This window comes from Dama dama, chromosome X (genome assembly GCF_033118175.1).
Source record: "Dama dama isolate Ldn47 chromosome X, ASM3311817v1, whole genome shotgun sequence".
In the NCBI taxonomy this organism is placed as follows: Eukaryota; Metazoa; Chordata; class Mammalia; order Artiodactyla; family Cervidae; genus Dama; species Dama dama.
The window spans coordinates 22,498,738-22,520,814 of NC_083714.1; the positions used below are offsets into that span (position 1 = coordinate 22,498,738).

Consider the following 22,077-nt stretch of genomic DNA (forward strand, 5'->3'; position numbering starts at 1 on the left):
CTTCATGCTCAGTCAGGATATGGGACATTGTAGCTGTCTTGAACCAGTAAAACTATGACATCCTGAATGACACCTGCCATACGTGTTGCCAAAATCTCCAGCATAGGGTTGCAGCTCTGTTAAGAAGTATCTTTGAAATGTAGGTTTAAAGCTTCTCACTGCACAAATATTCAATATTCATCAAAGAGGTTACCCACAGTTTTCTGGGAATAACAGTAACTAATACTTTCATTGAGCATTTACTATGAGGATCTGTTCTAAGCACTTTATCTGTATTAACACATCTAATCCTCACAACAACTCTCTCAAGTAGGTGACATTATTATCATAATCATCCCTATTTTCAATAGGAGGACGCTGAGGCACAGAGAAGTTAAGTAACTTGCACAAGATCACACAGTTGGTAAATGATGGAGCCAATGAATCTGAATCAGACTAGACAGTCTGGCTCCAGAGCCCTTGCTCTTAACCACTGTGAAATCTTATTTTCAGTATTGCTAATTTTACAATAATAATGCTTTCAGTTTGTTGTGTGTGGCAAATGGACATGAGTCAATAATCGAACTCCAATGTGGCACTGCCTTAATTAATTTCATTTCATGTGTGTATGGCTTGTCTCCTTAATCAGAGAGAAAGCTTCTGAAAGGCAGATACCATGTTTTAAGACAATATTTTTTTGTAGATCACTAGGTCATTCAATAGTGTTATTTGCCCACAGAAAATTTGCAATAAATATTTACTGAATGATTGAAGCGAAATACAAGAAAATCCATGAACCTTTCCACATGGAGGCATAAAAGGTTAACTTCCTAGGTCAATCAGGAAAGATATTCCTCAAGAGACTTTTCTATGATTTTTGTTTTCATTAATCTTTTTGTTAACAAAAGCTTTACTGAGATATAAAGTGAATTTAATGATTTTAATGCCATTGAGTTGTATGATCATCACCACAATCAACTTAAAACCTTATCATCACTCTGCCTCAAAAAACCCTGTGTGCATTAACACCACTTGGCAGCCTTTCCTCTTTTCTTCCCACATCTCCTCCCAGCCCTAGGCAAGCACTAAACTAGTTTCTGTCTCTAAGGACTTACATCTTCCAGACATCTTTCAATACGTGGTTTTTTGTGACTAACTTCTCTTACTTAGCTTAATATTTTTAAGGTGGCTGTTGTTCGACTCTTTGTGACTCCATGGATTGCAGCATGCCAGGCTTCCCCGTACTTCACAATCTCCAGGAGTTTGCTCAAACTCATGTCCATTGAGTCGGTGATGCCATCCAACCATCTCATCCTCTCTCGTCCCCTTCTCCTTCTGCCCTCAATCTTTCCCAGGAACAGGGTCTTTTCCAATTAGTTGGCTCTTCACATAAGGTGGTCAAAGTACCGGAGTTTCAGTTTCAGCATCAGTCCTTCCAATGTATATCCTTACAACATACTATTATTTGGCAATAGAAAGGAATGACTCATTAAGTATTTTATGCAAGCAACTTACTAATGTATTGCAAGATTCCAGACATATTTATACTTAGTTTTAAAAACAGTATTTGGTAGTAAAATATTTGTAACACAAATTTTTTCCATTTTAAGTGTACAGTTCAGTGACATTAAGAATATTCACATTGCTGTACAACCATCACCAATATCCATCTCCAGAACTTTTTCATCATCCCAATCTGAAATGCTGTGTGCATTAAGTAATAGCTCCCCACTCTTCCCTCCCCTCCAGCCTCTGGCAACCACCACTGTTCTTTCTGTTTCTATGAATCTGACTCTTCTAGATAAATCAGATAAGAGGAATAATACAGTATTTGTCCATTTGTTACTGGCTTATTTCATTTAGCATAAAGTCTTCAGTGTTCATCATTGTTTTAGCATTGTCAGAATTTCCTTCCTTTTTAAGACTGAATAATATTCCACTACATTTTGATAATCCAGCCATCCATCAAGGGATGTTTAGGCTGCTTCCATGTTTCAGCTGTTGTGAAAAATGCTGGTATGAACATGGATATACAAATGCCTGTTAAAGTCACTGCTTTCAATTTTTTAGATATATATCTAGAAGTAGAATGTGTGGATCATGTGACAACCCTGTTTAACTTTTTGAAGAACTGCCAGACTTTTCACAGTAGCCAGTTTTCCACAGTAGCTGCATCATTTTATATCCCTACCAACAGTGACCCAGCATTCCGATTTCTCTAGATCCTCATCAAAACCTGTTCTTTTCCTTTCTTTTTAAAATAATAGTCATCCTGATGAATGGGAAGTGGTACCTCATTGTGGTTAGGATTTGCATTTCCCTAATGATTATGCCATATTTTTCCTAAGCTATATTATCCAAGAACTACCTTACGAGATTGAAAAAAAACTGTATACAAAACAAATAATCCCCACACACATTACTAAATTTACTTATTTGAAGTCAAGCATATCCCTTACTGAGGAAAGTAAATTGCATGAATATGGTAGTTCCTGGGATGGACACTTGTCATAGGTTAATCTTCCCAGGAAGTGAACTCTGAGGTAGTTCAGAGTGCAGGCTGTTAAGGAAGGAGTGCCCTTGGGATGAACACCTGTGGGAGATGGGGAAACAAAGTTGAACTGTGGTTCCCAAAATTTTTAAGAGTTTAAAGCAGTCCTGAGATCAAAAAATTAGAGAGCCACAGGCCTAGAACATATTAGGGGAGGTAAAACGCCCTCAGAGTCACTTCAAATCAAGTTCTTACCTGACTACTAAAACTGGAAGACCCAGGACTTCCCTGGTGGTTCAGTGGTTAAGATTCCATGCTCCCAATACAGGGTCTCTGGGTTCGATCCTGGGTCAGGGAACTAGATCCTTCATGCTGCAACTAAAATAAAAAGAAAAACTGCATGCCACAATGAAGGTCAAAGATCCCAAGTGCTGCAACTAAAACTTGATGCAGCCAAAAATATAATTCTAATACCCTCTCTTCTATTTTCTCCCTCTCTCTCCTCTATTCCTTTTCCTACTTTTTCTTAAAACTGTCTCACGTTTCTAGGTGTGTTTCACTCGGCACCAGGTCTCCGGCATATATTTTAGGGTTTTATTGTTTCTGGCTGCACTGGGTCTTCATTGCAACATGCAGATTTAGTTGCCTAAGGGCACATAGGATCTTGGTTCCCCAACCAGGGATGGAAACCATGTTCCCTGCACTGGAAGGAAGATTCTTAACCACTGGACCACCAGGGGAGTCCCCTCCAGCATATGTTTGTCTCACCACCTTCCCCACATCTTTCCTGTGGATTTCAAGAAATTAAACTGCTCCTATTTTCCACACTGGCAGAAGCATTCACTTTGGTGAAGACAGTTATAATACATTATATATAGTTTGTATTTTTAGAACTTCTAGAATGACAGAGAGGCCTTTTGTTATTGTACATGCCAACAAGGATGTATAGAATCTCATTCACATTGTAAGCTGATATTGCAATTTTGGAACGAACTTCAAAAAATACTGACAGCATCTATTTAACGTTTACTATGAAGAATAAAAGTATATACAAAATTGCTATCAAGAGATTATGAGATGATTTGAGAGAATAGTATTGAAACATGTACATTACCATATGTAAAATAGATGACCAGTGCAAATTCGATGCATGAAGCAGGACACCCAAAGCCGGTGCTCTGGGACAACCCAGAGGGATAGGGTAGGGAGGGAGGTGGGAAGGGGGTTCAGAATTAGAAGAAGACATGTAATACCTATGGCCGATTCATGTTGATGTGTGGCAAAACCCATCACAGTACAGTATTGTAATTATCCTTCAATTAAGATAAATAAATTAATTTAAAAAAGAGATTAGACTCTCATATTTGTGTGAAGCCCATTCAAAATACAGATGTTCAACACCTCAGTTTATTTCAATCCAAGCACAGAAACCACCAGAGAACAGAAAAACACCTAAAACTCCACCAAGTTCCAATGTTCCCCTAGTGATATAATCTCTTTTGAAAGAATGTCATGCTACACAGAACATAGAAAAACCGAAGACATGAAGTAAGTGGGGTGAGGAATCGTCATGGCAATCAAATACCAGGTAAGAAGAAGTCTTTCTTTTTGGTCTGGGGAGATTTTGTTTTTTGGAAACATAATGTGTTATTTTCTCCAGGCATCACACATGTGCACATGCACACACACAAAGTACGTAGCTTGCTAAATTTAGCTGCAGTTCTGTCACAACAATGATGACAAAATTTTCTTCTGACCACAATGTGTTTGAGTACAAATGGTTCCTCTTTCCAGGCTCTGCTTAGTACATATACAAATTCCTAGTATGGTGACACCCACACTCTCACAGTGGGACAACTTCTTGAGAGCAGACAGCCAGGATCCAGCCATCCTCTCTAGGAAGAGACACAAGGAATTAAACTGTTTCCTAGCTGGTGGGTTCTGCGGCCTTATAACCATTTCACAGAAACTGATAATCGCAGCTGATTCAGTTTCACTGTGGCCAGCCTAGAATGACACGCAAATGAAGCCCCGTGTTGGGGAGGACCTCCATCACCTTGTGGAATGGGAATCAGTCAAGGTGCCACCATCTTCTCCCGCACCTACTGTGCCACAGAGCCGCAGCACACAGACTCTTCCCCAAAGGGCTTCACCACCGAGCTGCCTTGGGGATGGAGGGCTGAGCAGAAACAGGAAATCAAATGGCCGTAAAGGAGAAATGAAAGAAAAGGGACTGAAAACAAATGGGATATTGTCAGCAGAAAGGAGAACAACAGAAGCAGAACCGCAAGATACAAGGGAACACTAAAGATGAAAGAGTACTAAAACTTCTAATAATAGTTCCCATTTAGGAGTGCTCACTCTGTGTTAGGCACTGGATAAGCATTTCATGTGAGTTTGTTCATCTCATTCAATACTGACAAGAAACACTGTGGTATGCATATTTTACAAAAAATAAAACATGCTCTTGCAATGAAGAGCCCCCCAGCCATAAACATTTAAAAGAAATCGAAAGAGGAGGTGATAAAAAGAAACAGAAAAAAATGGCACAAATGGAAAGCACAAAACCAGATGGTAGAAATAAGTTTAAACATATTAGAACTAAACTCTACAGTTAAAAGACAATGATTGCCGATAGGATAGAAAAGAAAGAAATTTGCACTCTATGCTGTTTCCAAGAACACATCTAAAACATAGTAGCAGAGACAGGTGAGTAAGGATGTGTGGAAAGGTACAAGGTACACACTATTAACCAAAAGAAAGCTTATGAAGTTAGACTAATATTAGTCAAAACAGAACCTGAGGCCAATAACATTCACAGATTAATGAAACCTACTTCATTGTGATTAATAACTTGGTTCTCTATGTGCTTAATCCATCAGTCATATCCAGTTGTTTGTGACCCTTTGGACTGTAGCCCACCAGGCTCCTCTGTCCATGGGATTCTCCAGGCAAGAATACTGGAGTGAGTTGCCATGCCCTCCTCCAGGGGATCTTCCCAGCCCAGGGACTGAACCCATGAATCTGCATTGGCAGGCAGATTCTTTATCACTAAGCTATTGGGGAAGCCCTCGATGGTTCACTATGAAGCTATAACTGTTCTAGATTTGCATGCCGCTGATGAAATAGCTTCAAAAATACATCTTTGTAAAGCAAAAATGAACAGAATTATAAGGAAAGCTTGATAGATCCACCATCAGAGTATCGTAGTGGGAGATTTTAACATGTCTCAATGACTGACGGGTTCAATAAGAAAAGAAAAAACTCAGCAAGGGCATGGATTTGACCAGCACCACCCATAAACTTGATATAATGTAAACACACAGAACACTGGGCTCCATAATTGGAGAATTGTTCCTCAAACACTCATGGAACATTTACAAATATCAACTATGCATTGTATCATAAAGCAAACCTAATCAAATCTGCAAGGCTTGGTACCATCCTGGGAAGTGAGGATGCAGAGAAGTTAAGTGTTGGCCTTCGCTTCTGTGACTTAGAAGTGGGGAGGCTGGCCCAGAGAGCCCAAGGCCATGGCCCGGCACTAGGAATGCGACCCACAACTTGGTCTAGCTGCAGTCATGCTGCTTTAAGTAGCAGAGTCAGAAAGAGCAATCCAGGTAGGGAGCTGTGGGTGATATGGTGTCATTTCATTGGGGAACTAAATCAAGATAGGTGTTGCTGCTTCCCTGCCCTCCCCCAAGCCTGGTGTTTTCCAAGTGAATAGTGAGACTTTCATTCCTTGCTTGCTGAAGCAAATGTCCAACAGCCTGATAAGCAAAGTGATCTCTAAGTTCAGTTCAGTTTAGTTGCTCATTCATGTCTGACTCTTTCTGACCCCGTGGACTGCAGGATGCCAGGCTTTGCTGTCCATCACCAACTCCTGGAGCCTACTCAAACTCATGTCCATTGAGTCAGTGATGCCATCCAACCATCTCATCTTCTCTTGTCCCCTTCTCCTCCCACCTTCAATCATTCCCAGCATTAGAGTCTTTTCAAAAGAGTCAGTTCTTCGCATCAGGTGGCCAAAGCATTGGAGTATCAGATGCAACATCAGTCCTTCCAATGAATATTCAGGACTGATTTCCTTTAGGATGGACTGGTTGGATCTCCTTGCAGTCCAAGGGACTCTCAAGAGTCTTCTCCAACAACACAATTCAAAGGCATCAATTCTTTGGCACTCAGCTTTCTTTATAGTCCAGTTCTCACACCCATACATGGCTACTGGAAAAACCGAAGCTTTGACTAGAAGAACCTTTGTTGGCAAAGCAACGTCTCTGCTTTTTAATATGCTGTCTAGGTTGGTCATAACTTTTCTTCCAAGGAGGTTTTCTTCTTTTAATTTCATGGCTGCAGTCACCATCTGCAGTTATTTTGGAGTCCAAGAAAAGAAAGTCTGTCACTGTTTCCATTGTTTCCTCATCTATTTGCCATGAAGTGATGGGACCAGATGCCATGATCTTCGTTTTCTTAATGTTGAGTTTTAAGCCAACTTTTTCACTCTCTTCTTTCACTTTCATCAAGAGGCTCTTTAGTTCTTCATTTTCTGACATAAGGGTGGTGTCATCTGCATATCTGAGGTTACTGATATTTCTCCCAGCAATCTTGATTCCAGCTTGTGCTTCATCCAGCCCAGCGTTTCTCATGATGTACTCTGCATATAAGTTAAATAAGCAGGGTGACAATATACAGCCTTGAGGTGCTCCTTTCCCGATTTGGAGCCAGTATGTTGTTCCATGTCCAGTTCTAACTGTTGCTTCCTGACCTGCATACAGATTTCTCAGGAGGCAGATCAGGTGGTCTGGTATTCCTATCTCTTGAAGAATTTTTCACAGTTTGTTGTGATTCACACAGCCAAGACTTTGGCATAGCCAATAAAGCAGAAGTAGATGTTTTTCTGACACTCGCTCGCATTTTTTGATGATCCAAGGGATGTTTGCAATTTGATCTCTGGTTCCTCTGCCTTGTCTAAATCCGGCTTGAACATCTGGAAGTTCACCGTTCACGTACTGTGAAAGCCTGGCTTGGAGATTTTTGACCACTACGTTACTAGCGTGTGAGATGAGTGCAATTGTGCGGTACTTTGAATACTCTTTGGCATTGCCTTTCTTTGGGATTGAAATGAAAACGGACATTTTCCAGTCCTGTGGCCACCTCTGAGTTTTCCAAATTTGCTGGCATATTGAGTGCAGCACTTTCACAGCCTCGTTTTTTAGGATTTGAAATAGCTTAACTGGAATTCCATCACCTCCACTAGCTTTGTTCGTAGTGATGCTTCCCAAGGCCCACTTGAATTCGAATTCCAAGATGTGGTTCTAGGTCTCTAGTCTTTCCCATTCTATTGTTTTCCTCTATTTCTTTGCATTGATCACTGAGGAAGGCTTTCTTATCTCTCCTTGCTATTATTTGGAACTCTGCATTCAAATGGGTGTAGCCTTCCTTTTCTCTTTGCCTTTTCCTTCTGTTCTTTGGAAGTGCAAATTAGCACACTGATGCCCAGAGCAGTGTCATAGCTTTGCAAAGAGCCCCCTCCTCAGAGAAACACCTTGGATAGAGGGGATGGAGAAGAGGCAGGAGGGACTGGAGATTTCAGCGTTCAGACGTAAATAGCAACTGCCCTACACATTCTAGACAAACAATGGAGACTTTTCAAGGCCAGAAGCTGCAGGAAACTAACATGCAAATGATGTATTTGCATCTTTAAAGTGAAGAGTCCTGAGTCCTAATGTACCAGCACAGATGGGGTTGTTGAAGACTTGATGGTGTGTACAGACTGGTCCTGCCTGGGTCAGGGAAGGGGGCAGGACCTGAATAGGGCTTACCTGCAGGGTGGAGAGTGCAGTGAGAAGGTGGCAGGGGTCCTGCCTAAGACCTGGGCTAGTGGCCGCAATGACAGCACCCCAACCTGAGCCCAAAGGAGAAGCCCTTGAGTAACAATGAGGCACAGAATCCCTGAGAAAAGAAGAGAAAAGCTGAGAGAAAAAGAGCTGAGAAAAGAAGAGAAGCTAAAGGCAAAGGAGAAGAGGAAAGATATACCTATTTGAATGCAGAGTTCCAAAGAATAGCAAGGAGAGATAAGAAAGCCTTCTTCAGTGATCAATGCAAAGAAATAGAGGAAAACAACAGAATGGGAAAGACTAGAGGTCTCTTCAAGAAAATTAGAGATACTAAGGGAACCTTTTATTCAAACATGGGCAAAATAAAGGACAGAAATGGCATGGACCTAACAGAAGCAGAAAATATTGAGAAGAGGTGGCAACAGTACACAGAAGAACTATACAGAAAAGATCTTCATGACTCAGATAACCACGATGGTGTGATCACGCACCTGGAGCCAGACATCCTGGAATGTGAAGTCAAGTGGGCCTTAGGAAGCATCACAATGAACAAAGCTAGTGGAGGTGATGTAATTCCTGTTGAGCTATTTCAAATCCTAAAAGATGATGCTGTGAAAGTTCTACACTCAATATGCCAGCAAATTTGGAAAACTCAGAGGTGGCCACAGGACTGGAAAATGTCCATTTTCATTTCAATCCCAAAGAAAGGCAATGCCAAAGAATATTCAAAGTACTGCACAATTGCACTCATCTCACACGCTAGTAACGTAATGGTCAAAATTCTCCAAGCCAGGCTTTCACAGGACGTGAACCGTGAACTTCAAGATGTTCAAGCTGGATTTAGAAAAGGCAGAGGAACCAGAGATCAAGTTATCAACATCCATTGGATCTTCGAAAATTCAGGAGAATTCCAGAAGAACGTCTACTTCTGCTTTATTGATTATGCCAAAGTCTTTGTATAGATCACAGCAAACTGGAAAATTCTTCAAGAGATGGGAATACCAGAACATCTGACATGCTTCCTGAGAAATCTGTATTCAGGTCAAGAAGCAACAGTTAGAACCAGACATGGAACAACAGATTGGTTCCAAATTGGGAAAATAGTACATCAGGGCTGTATATTGCCACCCTGCTTATTTAACTTATATGCAGAGTACATCATGAGAAATGCTGGACTGGATAAAGCACAAGCTGGAATCAAGATTGCCAGGAGAAATATCAATAACCTCAGATATGCAGATGACACCACCCTTATGGCAGAAAATGAAGAAGAACTAAACACCCTCTTGAGGAAAGTGAAAGAGGAGCGTGAAAAAGCTGGATTAAAACTCAACATTCAAAAAACGAAGATCATGGCATCCAGTCCCATCACTTCATTGCATATAGATGAGAAAACAATGGAAACAGTGAGAAACTTTATTTTTTGTGGTTCAAAATGACTGCAGATGTTGACTCTCGCCATGAAATTAAAAGAAGCTTGCTCTTTGGATGAAAAGCTTTTGAAACCTTTTACCTCAGATTGGGACTTGTACCTACATGGCTGGGACTTGAATCCAGCCAAAACTGTGCTTGGGACTTGAACCCATGTGGCTGGGGCTCAAACCCAGCCAAAACCCACAGTACCTGGTTTCAGGACCTAATGAAACTCAGCTACTTGATGTCTCATCACAGAAAGAATTCAGTGAGAGACAAAGTGACAGGTCAGAAGAGGATTTATTCAGATTCAGAGAGAAGCACGCTCCACAAACAGAGTGTGGGCCATTGCAGAGGGTGAATGCGGCCACCAGGAAATGTGGCATGGTCACTAGGGAGAACAGTGTGGAGAGTCCTTAAAAAACTGGAAATAGAACTGCCATACAACCCAGCAATCCCACTGCTGGGCATACACACCGAGGAAACCAGAATTGAAAGAGACACGTGTACCCCAATGTTCATCGCAGCACTGTTTACAATAGCCAGGACATGGAAGCAACCTAGATGTCCATAGGTAGACGAATGGGTAAGAAAGCTGTGGTACACATACACAATGCAATATTACTCAGCTATTAAAAAGAATGCATTTGAATCAGTTCTAATGAGGTGGATGAAACTGGAGCCTATTATACAGAGTGAAGTAAGTCAGAAAGAAAAACACCAATACAGTATATTAATGCATATATATGGAATTTAGAAAGATGGTAACAACGACCCTATATGCGAGACAGCAAAAGAGAAACAAATGTTAAGAACAGACTTTTGGACACTGTGGAAGAAGGCAAGGGTGGGATGATTTGAGAGAATAGCATTGAATCATGTATATTATCATATGTGAAATAGATCACCAGTCCAGGTTTGATGCATGAGATGCATGAGATGAGATGCATGAGATGCAGGTGCTCAGGGCTAGTGCGCTGGGATGATCCTGACAGATGGGATGGGGAGGGAGGTAGGAGGAGGTTCAGGATGGGGAACACATGTACACTATGGCTGATTCATGCCAATGTATGGCAAAAAACCACTACAATATTGTAAAGTAATTAGCCTCCAACTAAAATAAATTAATTACTTAAAAAAAAGAAATATGGCATTGTTAGTTTTTATAGGCTGGGTAATTTCATATGCTAAAGAGTGGGAGGACTATTCAAACTATTTTGGGGAAGGGGCGGAGATTTCCTAGATTTGGACCACCGCCCACTCCTTGGTTTTTTAACAGTACTGTGAAACTGTCATGGCAACTCTGGGTGCGTCATTTCACTTGTTGATTGAGGATTAAGGTCTAGTCTTGTCTGCCTTTTGGTCCCATTTGATTCTAATCAGTTTATGTTGTGTCCTTGGGCTATGTCATTCTTTCAAAAGTTGTGCCTTGCCCCTTTCTCTCCTGTTACACTGTGACCAACATAGACTACCTTCTTCCCTCTAGGCAAGAATGAAGAAGTCTTGAGGACTCATCTTAGACCACCAGATCTCCTAAACACCACTTGTATTATGTATGTCACTACATACGCTCCTGAAAGTCTCCTTATTGATTCTGAGATCCAGCCATAAGCTGACTGCTGTTCACTCATGTGCTCTCTCCCTCCCTCCACTTCTTCAGCCCCCTCCCCACTTCTTTCTCTAAGTTCTGGTCATCCTTTAAGGTCTAGTTTAACTCCCATCTATTCCAAGAAGCTCTCACAAGCAATTCCACCCATATTGGTTTGTCTTGCCTTTCTCTGAAACCTGTAACACAAAAGAGCATTTTTGCCATTTATGTTCATTTGCTTCATTTTTTCTAGTTGTTTTCTATGTCTTTCCATAACTTAGGTGGGTAGTTTCCCAAAGGCAACAGCCAGAACTATTGCCTTTTGTTGGTTGGTTGGTATCCCAGGCAGCACCTAGCAAAGTATAATTTATTTGTTCATTCAAATATATTTATTGAGTATGTACTATGTGTCAGGTGTAGTTCTGAGTGCTGTGGATACAGCTGGGAACAAATCAGAGCAAATTCCCTGCCCTCCTGAAGCTTACTTTTGACTGTAGAGAGACAGTGACCCATGATGGGAGATAAGGAGTATTGATGCGGTTTTCAATTTTCAAGGAGGTGGTCAGGACAGGCCTCAATGAACAATGATCTTAATGAGGAGAAGGAGTGGGGCAAGATGCAGAGGACATAGGCAGGGCAAAGGCCCTGAGGCAGAAGTGCAATAGGCCTGTGTGAGGAAGGGACTGGAGGTCCCTGGGGCTAGAGGAGGGCACATTGGGGGACAGCAGTGGGAAAGGAGGTTAGCAAGGTAGGATGGGGTAGGGCCTTGGAGGCCATTGGAGAGTTCTGAGGAGAGGAGTGCCTCATTGATTTCAAGAGTGGAGGTCCCCTAAAAAACTAAAAATAGAACTATCATAGGATCCAGCAATCCTACTCCTGGGCAAATATCTAGAGAAAACCATAATTCAAAAAGATACATGCATCCCAGTGTTCACTGCAGCACTACTCACAATAACCAAGATATGAAAGCAACCTAAATGCCCATCAACAGAGGAATGGATAAAGAAGACGTGGCACATGTATAGAATGGAATATTACTCAACCATAAAAAGGAATGAAATTGTGCCATTTGCAGAGACATGGATGGACCTGAAGACTGTCATACAGAGTGAAGGAAGTCATAAAGAGAAAAGAAAATATTGTATAATACTGCTTGTATGTGGAATCTAAAAAATAAAAGGCTACAAATGAACTTATCTACAAAAAAAAGAGTTACCGAGATGGTTACTGGGAGGTAAGGGAGAGGGGGATAAAATTGAATATTGGGATTAACAAATATACACTACTACATATAAAATAGACAACTAATAAGGACCTACTGTACAGTACACAGAACTCTACTCAATACTCTGTAATGGCCTATATGGGAAAAGAAGCTAAAAAGAGTAGATATATGTACATGTATAACTGATTCACTTCGCTATGCACCTGAAACTAATACAACTCTGTAAATTATAACCCAATAAAAATTTTTTTAAAGAGTCAATTTAATCACTACTGTTAAGTGTAAAGACATAGAGATCAATGGATTTCAGGACATTGACGAAGACTCTGCTCAGCACCTTTCTACTCTGCCTAAGGTTAAATTCAGAGGATCCCATCACAGGCCTCTTGTGTCAACAGCATTGCCTTGAGTGTACCCCCGCAACATTTCTAGATGGAAAGTACTTGCTGAAGAGCAAAGAACCTATGAGTTCATTAAACCCAGACTGATCAGGTTACATCCATCTTTATAGTCTCCATGGTGCCACACTGTGTCTTCCCTCTAGCCACCACAAATAAACTTAGAACTTAAGTAAGATTATTGTGCTTGCATGCTATACACATGGCTTCCAGAGAAGCCCCTGGTTGTTGTCCCTTCCAATCAGATTGCTGGCCCTAAGCTCCTTCTAGGTGGAAATCCTGGAATCACCCTGAACAGTCTCTGGCTTCCAGAAACCTGAATCCAGTGGGAAAAATGGACATGCCTACAATCCTCTGTATTGTTTGCTACAGTAGAGGAATTTGTCAAGTGCCACGGGTACTCAGGGGCTTTCCAAGTGGTGCTAGTGGTAAAGAACCCGCCTGCCAAAGCAAGAGATGCAGGAGAAGAGGGTTTGATCCCTCGGTTGGGAAGACCCCCTGGAGGAGTGCGTGGCAACCCACTCCAGTATTCCTGCCTGGAGAATCCACATGGATAGAAGAGCCTGGTGGGCTGCAATCCAGTGGGTTGCAAAGAGTCAGACACGACTGAAGTGAGTTAGCACACAGCACACACACACACACACACACACACACACACACATGACCTATAAGGGTGAGGCAATAAGGACCTGAACAGAACAGCACAGGTGAGGATGGGAGGAGAGTAGATCTGAGAGGTGGTTTCCCATCTAAGTGTTCTTGTTGAGTTGCTCAGTTGTGTCCAACTCTTTGCGACTCCATGGACTGCAGCATGCCAGGCTTCCCTGTCTTTCACCAACTCCTGGAGCTTGCTCAAATTCATGTCCATTGAGTCAGTGATGCCATCCAACCATCTCATCCTCTGTCGTCCCTGTCTCCTCCTGCCTTCAATCTTTCCCAGCATCAGGGTCTTTTCCATTGAGTCAGCTCTTCGCGCCAGGTGGCCAAAGTATTGGAGCTTCAGCTTCAGCATCAGTCCTTCCAGTGAATATTCAGGACTGATTTCCTTTCAGATTGATTGCATTTAAGTGACTGCATGGCTAATCGGTGGAATGGGCAAACTATATACACTGGATCCAGGGAAGTGAGGTGTCAAGGATAAGTTTTAGCATTCATGTCTCACTGATTTTTAGTGGGCAGAGGGATGGTAGCTGGCTGAGGATAAAGTTCAAAAGGTAACAGAGTATCCTAGCTCAGAATTTCTCAACTATTGTCTTTTTGCACTGGGAAAGTCTACTGTGGGTGATGGTCCTATGCCCACTAGATGCTGGTAGTACACACCCCCACACTTCAAGTCATGTCCTCCCAAAATATCTCTAGACCATGCTGCCAAACGTCCCCTGCAGAGGCAAAATTGCCCCTGTTTGGGAACCACTGCTCTAGTGACAGGAGGGAAGTTCCCTGTGGGCTATTTCCCTTTTTGCTTCACATCACAGTGGTGATGAGGGTCTGTGCTGGTTTTGCTTAATAAAATGTAGAAGACCTTTTGTGAGATCTTTGCCCAAGGAGCCAGAAATCTTGGTTAAGCCCTTGGTCTGTGCTGGGGTCTTGTCCTTTATGAACTTTGGAGGTGGCATTTAACTGGCTGGAAGGAGATTTGATGGTGGAAAGAAGGATATCATTCTCTCCTCCCAGACATTTTCTTGCGCCCTTTTCTAGGGCTTCCCTGGTCATAGCAGTAAAGAATCCACCTGCCAATGCAGGGGATGCAGGTTTGATCCCTGGGTTGGGAAGATCCCATGAAGAGGGAGATGGCAGCCCACTCCAGTATTCTTGCCCGGGAAATCCCATAGACAGAGGAGCCTGGAGGGTTACAGTACAAGGGGTCACAAAGAGTTGGGCATGAGTTAGTGACTGAACAAGTCCTTCTCTAACTCCACTTACAGAAAAGAAGAAAGCCCTAGGGAGAAGGGTAAAGATCAAGAAAGCCAACTGGATGCACCAGTCAGCCCAGAACTCCAGCCCCACCCAGTCAAAGCAAAAAGAGCTGTGATTGGGAGTCTCACACCCAAGTCATTAAGGCTCAATGGATTAAAGGTTAAAGCTCAACTTGATGTTGACTCATCAGGACTTTGATTACACAAAACCAAAATGAGAACTCTGTGTTTATTGCAGTCCCTGGAAAGTCTTCCTTTTGTCTTCATCTTCTTGCAGACCTGGGCAGTGGCCTAACTCAATCCAATATGGTCTTTGAATAACTGTACACAGAGATTACAAATAAGAGTTTGATGCTGAAGAAACAGCCTTCCTAACCCTTGCCTAGCCCTACCAAAAAATTCTTTTTTCAAATGTTGCTTGATGTTTAGGATCTAAAGGAAATGAAACTGACTTATATATAAGACTCTTACTCAGGACAGCAAGCCAGGACTACCTTGGCCGTGCCACTGCATGGGTTTTTTTTTTTTTTTTTTCTCACAGTGCTCACATTTTCAGGGCCTTTTCTGGAGGCTAATGACAAGTCATGATCTTATTTTCCAATCATTTGCTGCCATTACTGTTCATTTCATTAAGTACTCGCTCAGTCTATGCGAGACAGTGCCCATGGTGGCACTCAGCCAGTCCCCAGGGACTCCTGTTCCAACTGGAGACTTCTTTAAAGGCAGATAATATAATCATTTTGGAAACATTATTATAAACTTATTTATGTTATGTCATAAATGTATAATGTTTATAGCAAAAGTCAACAAGTGTATCTGTGTGGTGATGGGGGAGGGCGTTCTTACGTTAGAGGGTGACTGGCATATTTGTGGGGGGATTTAGAAATAATAGTAATGTCTCAGTTCTGCTGGTTTTGATCGTTTACATAGTGTTTTCATAAACATTATTTTGTACAGTAATGTACACATGCAAGGGCTTCCCAGGTAGCTCAGTGGTAAAAAAAAAAATAAACCACCTGTCAATGCAGGAGACACGGGTTCAATCCCTGGGTCGGGAAGATCCCCTGGAGAAGGGCATGGCAACCCACTCCAGTATTCTTGCCTGGGAAATGCTATGGACAGAGGAGCCTGGCAGGTTACAGTCTGTGGGGTCACAAGAGTCAGACACAACTTAGCTACTAAACAACAACAACAAAAATATACTGTCAAGAATTTATTCTGAAAACTGAACCACAAGACTCAATATCTCAAGATTCAGAGCAGGCAGGCCTGCCTTCTGGAAGCCTCTCCTGCCTCTGTTCTCGCATAAGTTGTCCCTTCTTTGTGTCCCACAGTTCCCTGTTCTTGCCTTTATGATCTCCCCTCACAATGGCTGCAACTTTTTGTTGGCAGGGCCTGCTTTTAATGACTGTCTACCTCAGTTTACTGAACTTGAGGGTCTTAATACCAAGAGTGAGGCCATTGTTTTGGATAGGTTAAACATTCCCATGCCCTTTGAGTAGACTCTTCATGTGCGCTAAGTCACTTCAGTCCTGTCTTACTCTTTGCAACCCCATAGACTGAAGCCTGCCAGTCTCCTCTGTCCATGGGATTCTCCAGGCAAGAATACTGGAGTGGGTTGCCATGCCCTCCTCCAGGGGATCTTCCCGACCCAGGGATCAAACCCTTGTCTCATGTCTCCTGCATTGGCAGGCAGGTTCTTTACCACTAGTGCCACTTGGGAAGCCCCTGTGTAGACTCTAGGTATACTATCAGTATTTTTATTGCTATACTTTTTGCAATAGACTTTAGGTGTGTAAATTGGCTTAATTCAACCAAAATACATCCCATTTAGTGGGTCTCATCATCCATCCAGACAAGACTCTTTTTCTTTTTTTTTTTGGCAGGGTGGGGGGAGCTTCCCAGGTGGCTCAGTGACAAACAATCTGTCTGCCAATGCAGGAGATGTGGGTTCAATCCCTGGGTCAGGAAGATCCCCTGGAGAAGAAAATGGCAACCCACTCCAGTATTCTTGCCTGTAAAATTCCATAGACAGAGGAGCCTGGCTGGCTACAGTCCATGAGGTCAGAGAGTTGAACACAACTAAGCACACAGCACATAATGACAAAATAATCCCCTCTCAATGGTGTCCATGACCTTATCCCAGACAACTGTGCATATGTTTGTTACCTTATATGGCAAAAGTGACTTTGCAAGTGTGATTAAATCAATGATTTTCAAAAATTAATTTTTATTGACATATAGTTAATTTACAATGCTGTTTTAGTTTCTACACTACAGCAAAGTGAGTCAGTTATACATATACATATATCCACTCTTTTTAAGATTCTATTCCCATATAGGTCACTACAGAGTATTGAGTAGAGTTTCCTGTGCCATACAGTAGCTTTTTTATTAATATAAATCAATGATGTTGAGATAGGAAGATGATCATGGATTATCTAGTAGGTCCTATCTATTTTTTCCCTTTTACACTACAGATGTTTTGTACACAAATTTTAAAAGATTACACTCCATTTACAGTTATACTGGCTATATTCCTCGTGTTGTAGAATACATCCTTGCTACCTATCTAACACCCAGTAGTTTATACCTCCCATTCCCCTATCCCAACCACTAGCTTCTCTATATCTGGTGGGTCCAATCAAATCACAAGGATTTTTATAAATGAAAAAGGAAGGCAGGAGGGTCAGAGTCAGAGAAAGAGATGTGACAAGGGAAGCAGAGGTCTGAGTGGTACAGGAACCAGTCAAGGAATGTAGGCAGTCTCTAGAAGCTGTAAAAGGCAGGGAAATAGATTCACCCTCAAAACCTCCAGAAGTGAACACAGGTCTGCCTACAGCTTGATTTTAGTACAATGAGACTTCTGACCTACAGAATTCTAATATGAATATAATAAAACTGGGTCGTTTAAAGCCACTAAATTTGTGATAATTTGTTACAGCAGCCACAGGAAAACTAAAGGGTTCTTCCTCCATCCTCATCGTCCTTAATCCTCACAATCACCCACTTTCAACCTATTCAGTGCATATTTTTCCAGCTCACCTTCCATCTCCCAATATATATCTATGAAAAAGAAGTGTGTAGAAAGTTGGCTGTGAGTTTTGAAAAATCCAAGTACATAGTATGGTACTCTGTTGTGCTCAAACGCTCAGTCCTGTCTGACTCTTCGCGACCCCGTGATTGTAGCCCGCCAGGCTTCTCTGTCCATGGAATTCTCTAGGCAAGAATACTGGAGTGGGTTGCCATGCCCTCCTCCAGAGGATCTTCCCATCCAGGGATCGAACCTGGGTCTCCTGCATTACAGAGAGATTCTTACCAACTGAGCCACCTGGGAAGCCCAGTATGGCACTGTCTCTCATATTTAAAATTTAGCTTTTTTCTTTCTTTCTATGTTCAACTTAGCATTATGTATCACCAGCATTCAAATATACCTTCCATCAAATATACCTTCACATAACGCGCTCCCACCAAGGGCCCTCTTTGGTCTTCCAAGCGCACGGTGTGAAGTCAGGCCTGGGATTTCTAACCCTGGACTCAGAGTTTAGGAAACAAGGGCTCAGAGGCCAACGATTGCACTCTGAGACTCCAAAAGTCCAGGTCAAGTCTCCTTCCCGGAGCCCGCCCTGCCCTGCCCGGGTGATCGGCTGGGCATGTCCGAGGCTCCTCCGGGCTGCCCACCGTTCGCACCGAGCCCGGCGGCGCCGGGGCCGGGCCGCGACGAGGTCCGGGCCGCTCTGCCTGGCCGGCGATCGAACTCCCGGGGCGCGACGGAGGCTCGGCTGCCGCGGGGCCAGGTGTCGCGCCTCCGAAGCCGCTGCTGGAGCCGCGGGCGCCCCGCCCCTCCGCGGCGCTGGCCCCGGGGTTACCTGCGGCCGGTGGGCGGGGCGGCCCTTCCCGTCTGCGCCGGCCCCCCCCACCCCAGCCTCCAGGGCGGCGGAGCCGGGAAGTGGGAGAGGGAGCGAAAGAGGCGGAGACTGCGGAGGCTGCAGCCCGGCCGGGCTCTGAGCGAGGGGCTGCATGGAGCGGCCGGCGCGGCTCTGCGGGCTGTGGGCGCTGCTGCTCTACGCCGGCCGTGGCGGCGTGGCTGCGCCCGCGGGTGAGTACGGTCCCCCGGCCGGGGCAGCGGGAATCGCGGCCGAGAGGCCCGCCGGGGCGCCTGGGGCCGAGGGCCGCGGCGGGAGTCGGGGTCGAGGGCCCTCTTCGGGACAACCCGCGGCCGCGGCAGTAGGCGCCTCCCGCGCCCCGCTCGAGCTTGGGGGACCCGGGGCTACCGGGCTTTCCCGGATCCCGGGCGGCGGGGGCGGCGGGGCGGGAGGACGACGGCTTGTCGCCACACTTCCCTTGGCCGTCGGGCAGCGCCGAGGAGCCTGGCGCCAAGGCCTGGGGCCCGAAAGGAGTTAGCGGGGTCGGCGGCGGGAGTGTCGCCCGTGGCCCGGAGAGGGGATGAGGGGCCGGGAGCCCGCGGGGACGGCGACCAAGGTCCGGGAGAGCGGGTGACGCTCCGAGGCTCCTTGCGCGGCGGGTCCAGCGAGGTGGCAGTCGAAGGGAACCTCTGAAGCGCCTAGTCCCTGTAGGCAAAGGACGTGTCTCCTCTGTCGTACAAGAAATCCATGGGAAATCCAGAGCACCATCCGCGTGGATGCCTTTTTCTTTAACTACCTTTATATTTTGGAATAATTTTCGATTTAGAGAAAAGTTGCACAGATGCGAGTTCTCATATACTCCTCACCTGGTGCGGCCATTTAAATTAATCAACCAGAGTTACTGTGAAAACTTGGGGGGGGGGGCACTAATGAATTCCTGAGGGACAGATTTTGGCCTGAGCGGCCTTCTGGACGTGTTTTTGGTGACGATAGCAGCTCCAGAGTTGATAGGTTTTATTGTCACGTTGACACGAACACCCACAGTTTGTTTATTGCTTTTTCAACCGGTGCTTTGGGCTTTGAAATCCGAGTTGAAATGTTGACTAGGAAACTTGGATGCCCTCTATTGATTCAGTCAACAAAACGTATGCAGACTCTGTGTGCCCTGTGCCAGGCAGTGTTCTAGGGGCAGAGAATACAGTGGTGAGCAAAACAGACCGAGTCCTTGCCCTTTGGAGCTGGTATGCTATTGGTAGAGTCGGAATAAGGGGGGAAAAGTAAAATATAAAGTATATTAGAGGGCAATAAGTACTATGGAGAAAAACAAAGCAGTCCAGGGGTTTGCCATCGTAAATAGGGTGGACTACGTAGACTGCCACTGAAAAGGCGGCATTTGAGTAGAGACTTGAGGGAAGTTTGTAGTTTGTCAGTCATTCATTCAAGTGCCTGCCTTCTTTAGTACTGAGCCAGGTTTTGTGCATTGGCTTAGAGCCTTAGAGTATATTGTGTAATCGTTGTGCCCCCCATGCTCCTACTTCACTTGGGGGGGGGTTGGAATCTGATTTCCATAATCATGGGGCAGCTACAGTCCAGAGAAGGGAGGAGGGTCACCCATCCCCTTGGTTGTTGTCATTTAGCTACTTGGTCACGTCCAACTCTTTTGCGACCCCATGGACTGTAGCTCTCTAGGCCCCTCTGTCCATGGGATTTCCCAGGCAAGAATATTGGGGTGGGTTGCCATAGCCTTCTCCGGGGGATCTTCCCAACCCAGGGATCAAACCCGCATCTCCTGCATTGCATTGTATTGCAGGCGGGTTCTTTACTGCTGAGGCAGCAGGGAAGCCACCCATCTCCTTAGTCTCCTGATTTTCACAGTGCTACTCCAGTCCCCTCCCTCCTTCAGACTCCCTCTCCCACACACCTCACACCTGGAACAACAAACAGCTGACTCTAGCTAATACTGGCAATCCCCAACTTAATCAGTTTTGTCACAGAGGTTCATTGGCGACTTAGTTACTTAGAAATACAGAAACTTTTTCCCATTGGAAATATTGATACAATTGCATTAAGATATGGTGGTTTGGGGAAAAAAAGCAAAACAAAACAGGGGACTTGACTATTATAATGGTCTGACCTTTCCTAGCTGTGGGACTTCAGGACTGGTCATTTCCCTCCCTTGTGCAACAGTGTTCTCTGTGAAAGGAGATTGAACTCTGTAAGTTTTAAGGGCTCCTTCAGCTCTAATCTTTTGAGTGTTTATAAAAATGATTAGGTTACCAGCTTAGTTTTAGTCTGTTTAGATTGGTAAGCCCACATTTTGGCATTCTTAATAACAACTAGCATTTATATAGTGTTTACTCTATGCCAGGCAGTGTTCAAGTTTTCCACTTGACCTATTTTATCTTTCCACAGAACCTCTCCTGTTGGTGCTGTTACCATTCTTGTTTTGTATAGGAGGAAACTGAGGCACAGCAAGGCCCAGAGGCTTGCTCAGAGTCTCCTAGGTGGTAGACTGTAGGAGGGAGCTAGGCTTCTGACCCCAGCAGAGACCATGCCCCTAACCACTGCATTCAGTGCCTCTCTCTGCAGAAATGAGGGGAGTCCTTGGCTGGGATGGGAGCTGGGCCTCTCTCGGAGCAGCAGGGCAGGACTGGTTGGCATTCTTGCAAGTATGTACAGGCCGTTGGTAAAAAGCGAATGATCATGTATTGGGGACTTGCTTAATGACTGCCAGACTGTGTAGTCCAAACAATAAGTACCACAGGCATTCAGAAGAGGGGAAGCTGAGGGCTGGGAATTCTGAGGAAGAAATAAAATTTGAGCTAGACTTTTAGGGTGGGTGACATTTGAGTTGGTGGAGGAGAAGTTATTCCCAGTTCAGGAGGAGAGCAAGAGCAGAGGCCCAGAAGTAATGGCGGTGGTGCCCCTGTGAGCTCAATGAGGAGTCCAGCTTGGCAGGAGGGTGCATTGGCCAAACCAGTCAAGGCAGAAAGGCTTCATTTGCCCTTGAAGCTGAGTTGGGGTGCAGAGGGAGGGGAATGACACTGAAAGAGAGGTCAACAGGGAGACTTGACTGAGTGTGGGGCTGGGGGGGTCACCAGAGTGCAAAGCTCTGCAGGAATCTAGGATTGGAGGTGGCCCCTAGAAAAAGATGGGTCATGTACATCTTCTGTCCAGGCCCGGGCCTTACTGCTGTATGTTTGCCTGCCTCACGAGACCCAGCAGAGCACCTGAATATGATCAGGATAATTAAGAGAGGTGTTGCAAGGAAAGCACTGAAAGAGGTTGATGATTAAGATGTAAAGGAAGGAGATGGATGACTCACGTATGACTTGTGATTTCCTTGACTTTTCCCGACATATGC

At 44.3% G+C, this 22,077-nt stretch overlaps 1 protein-coding gene across 2 annotated transcripts in view; it reads left to right on the top strand.

Annotated features, from left to right (window-relative positions):
• Positions 1 to 18,788: 18,788 nt before the first annotated feature.
• The window catches only part of IL13RA1 (interleukin 13 receptor subunit alpha 1), a 67,633-nt gene continuing 64,344 nt past the window's right edge, over positions 18,789 to 22,077 (top strand). For both annotated transcript variants that reach the window (XM_061138016.1, XM_061138017.1), the window contains exon 1: positions 18,789 to 18,946. In XM_061138016.1, the coding sequence (XP_060993999.1) occupies positions 18,868 to 18,946 (79 nt within the window). In that variant the 5' untranslated portion in view covers positions 18,789 to 18,867. The remainder of the gene's footprint in view (positions 18,947 to 22,077) is intronic.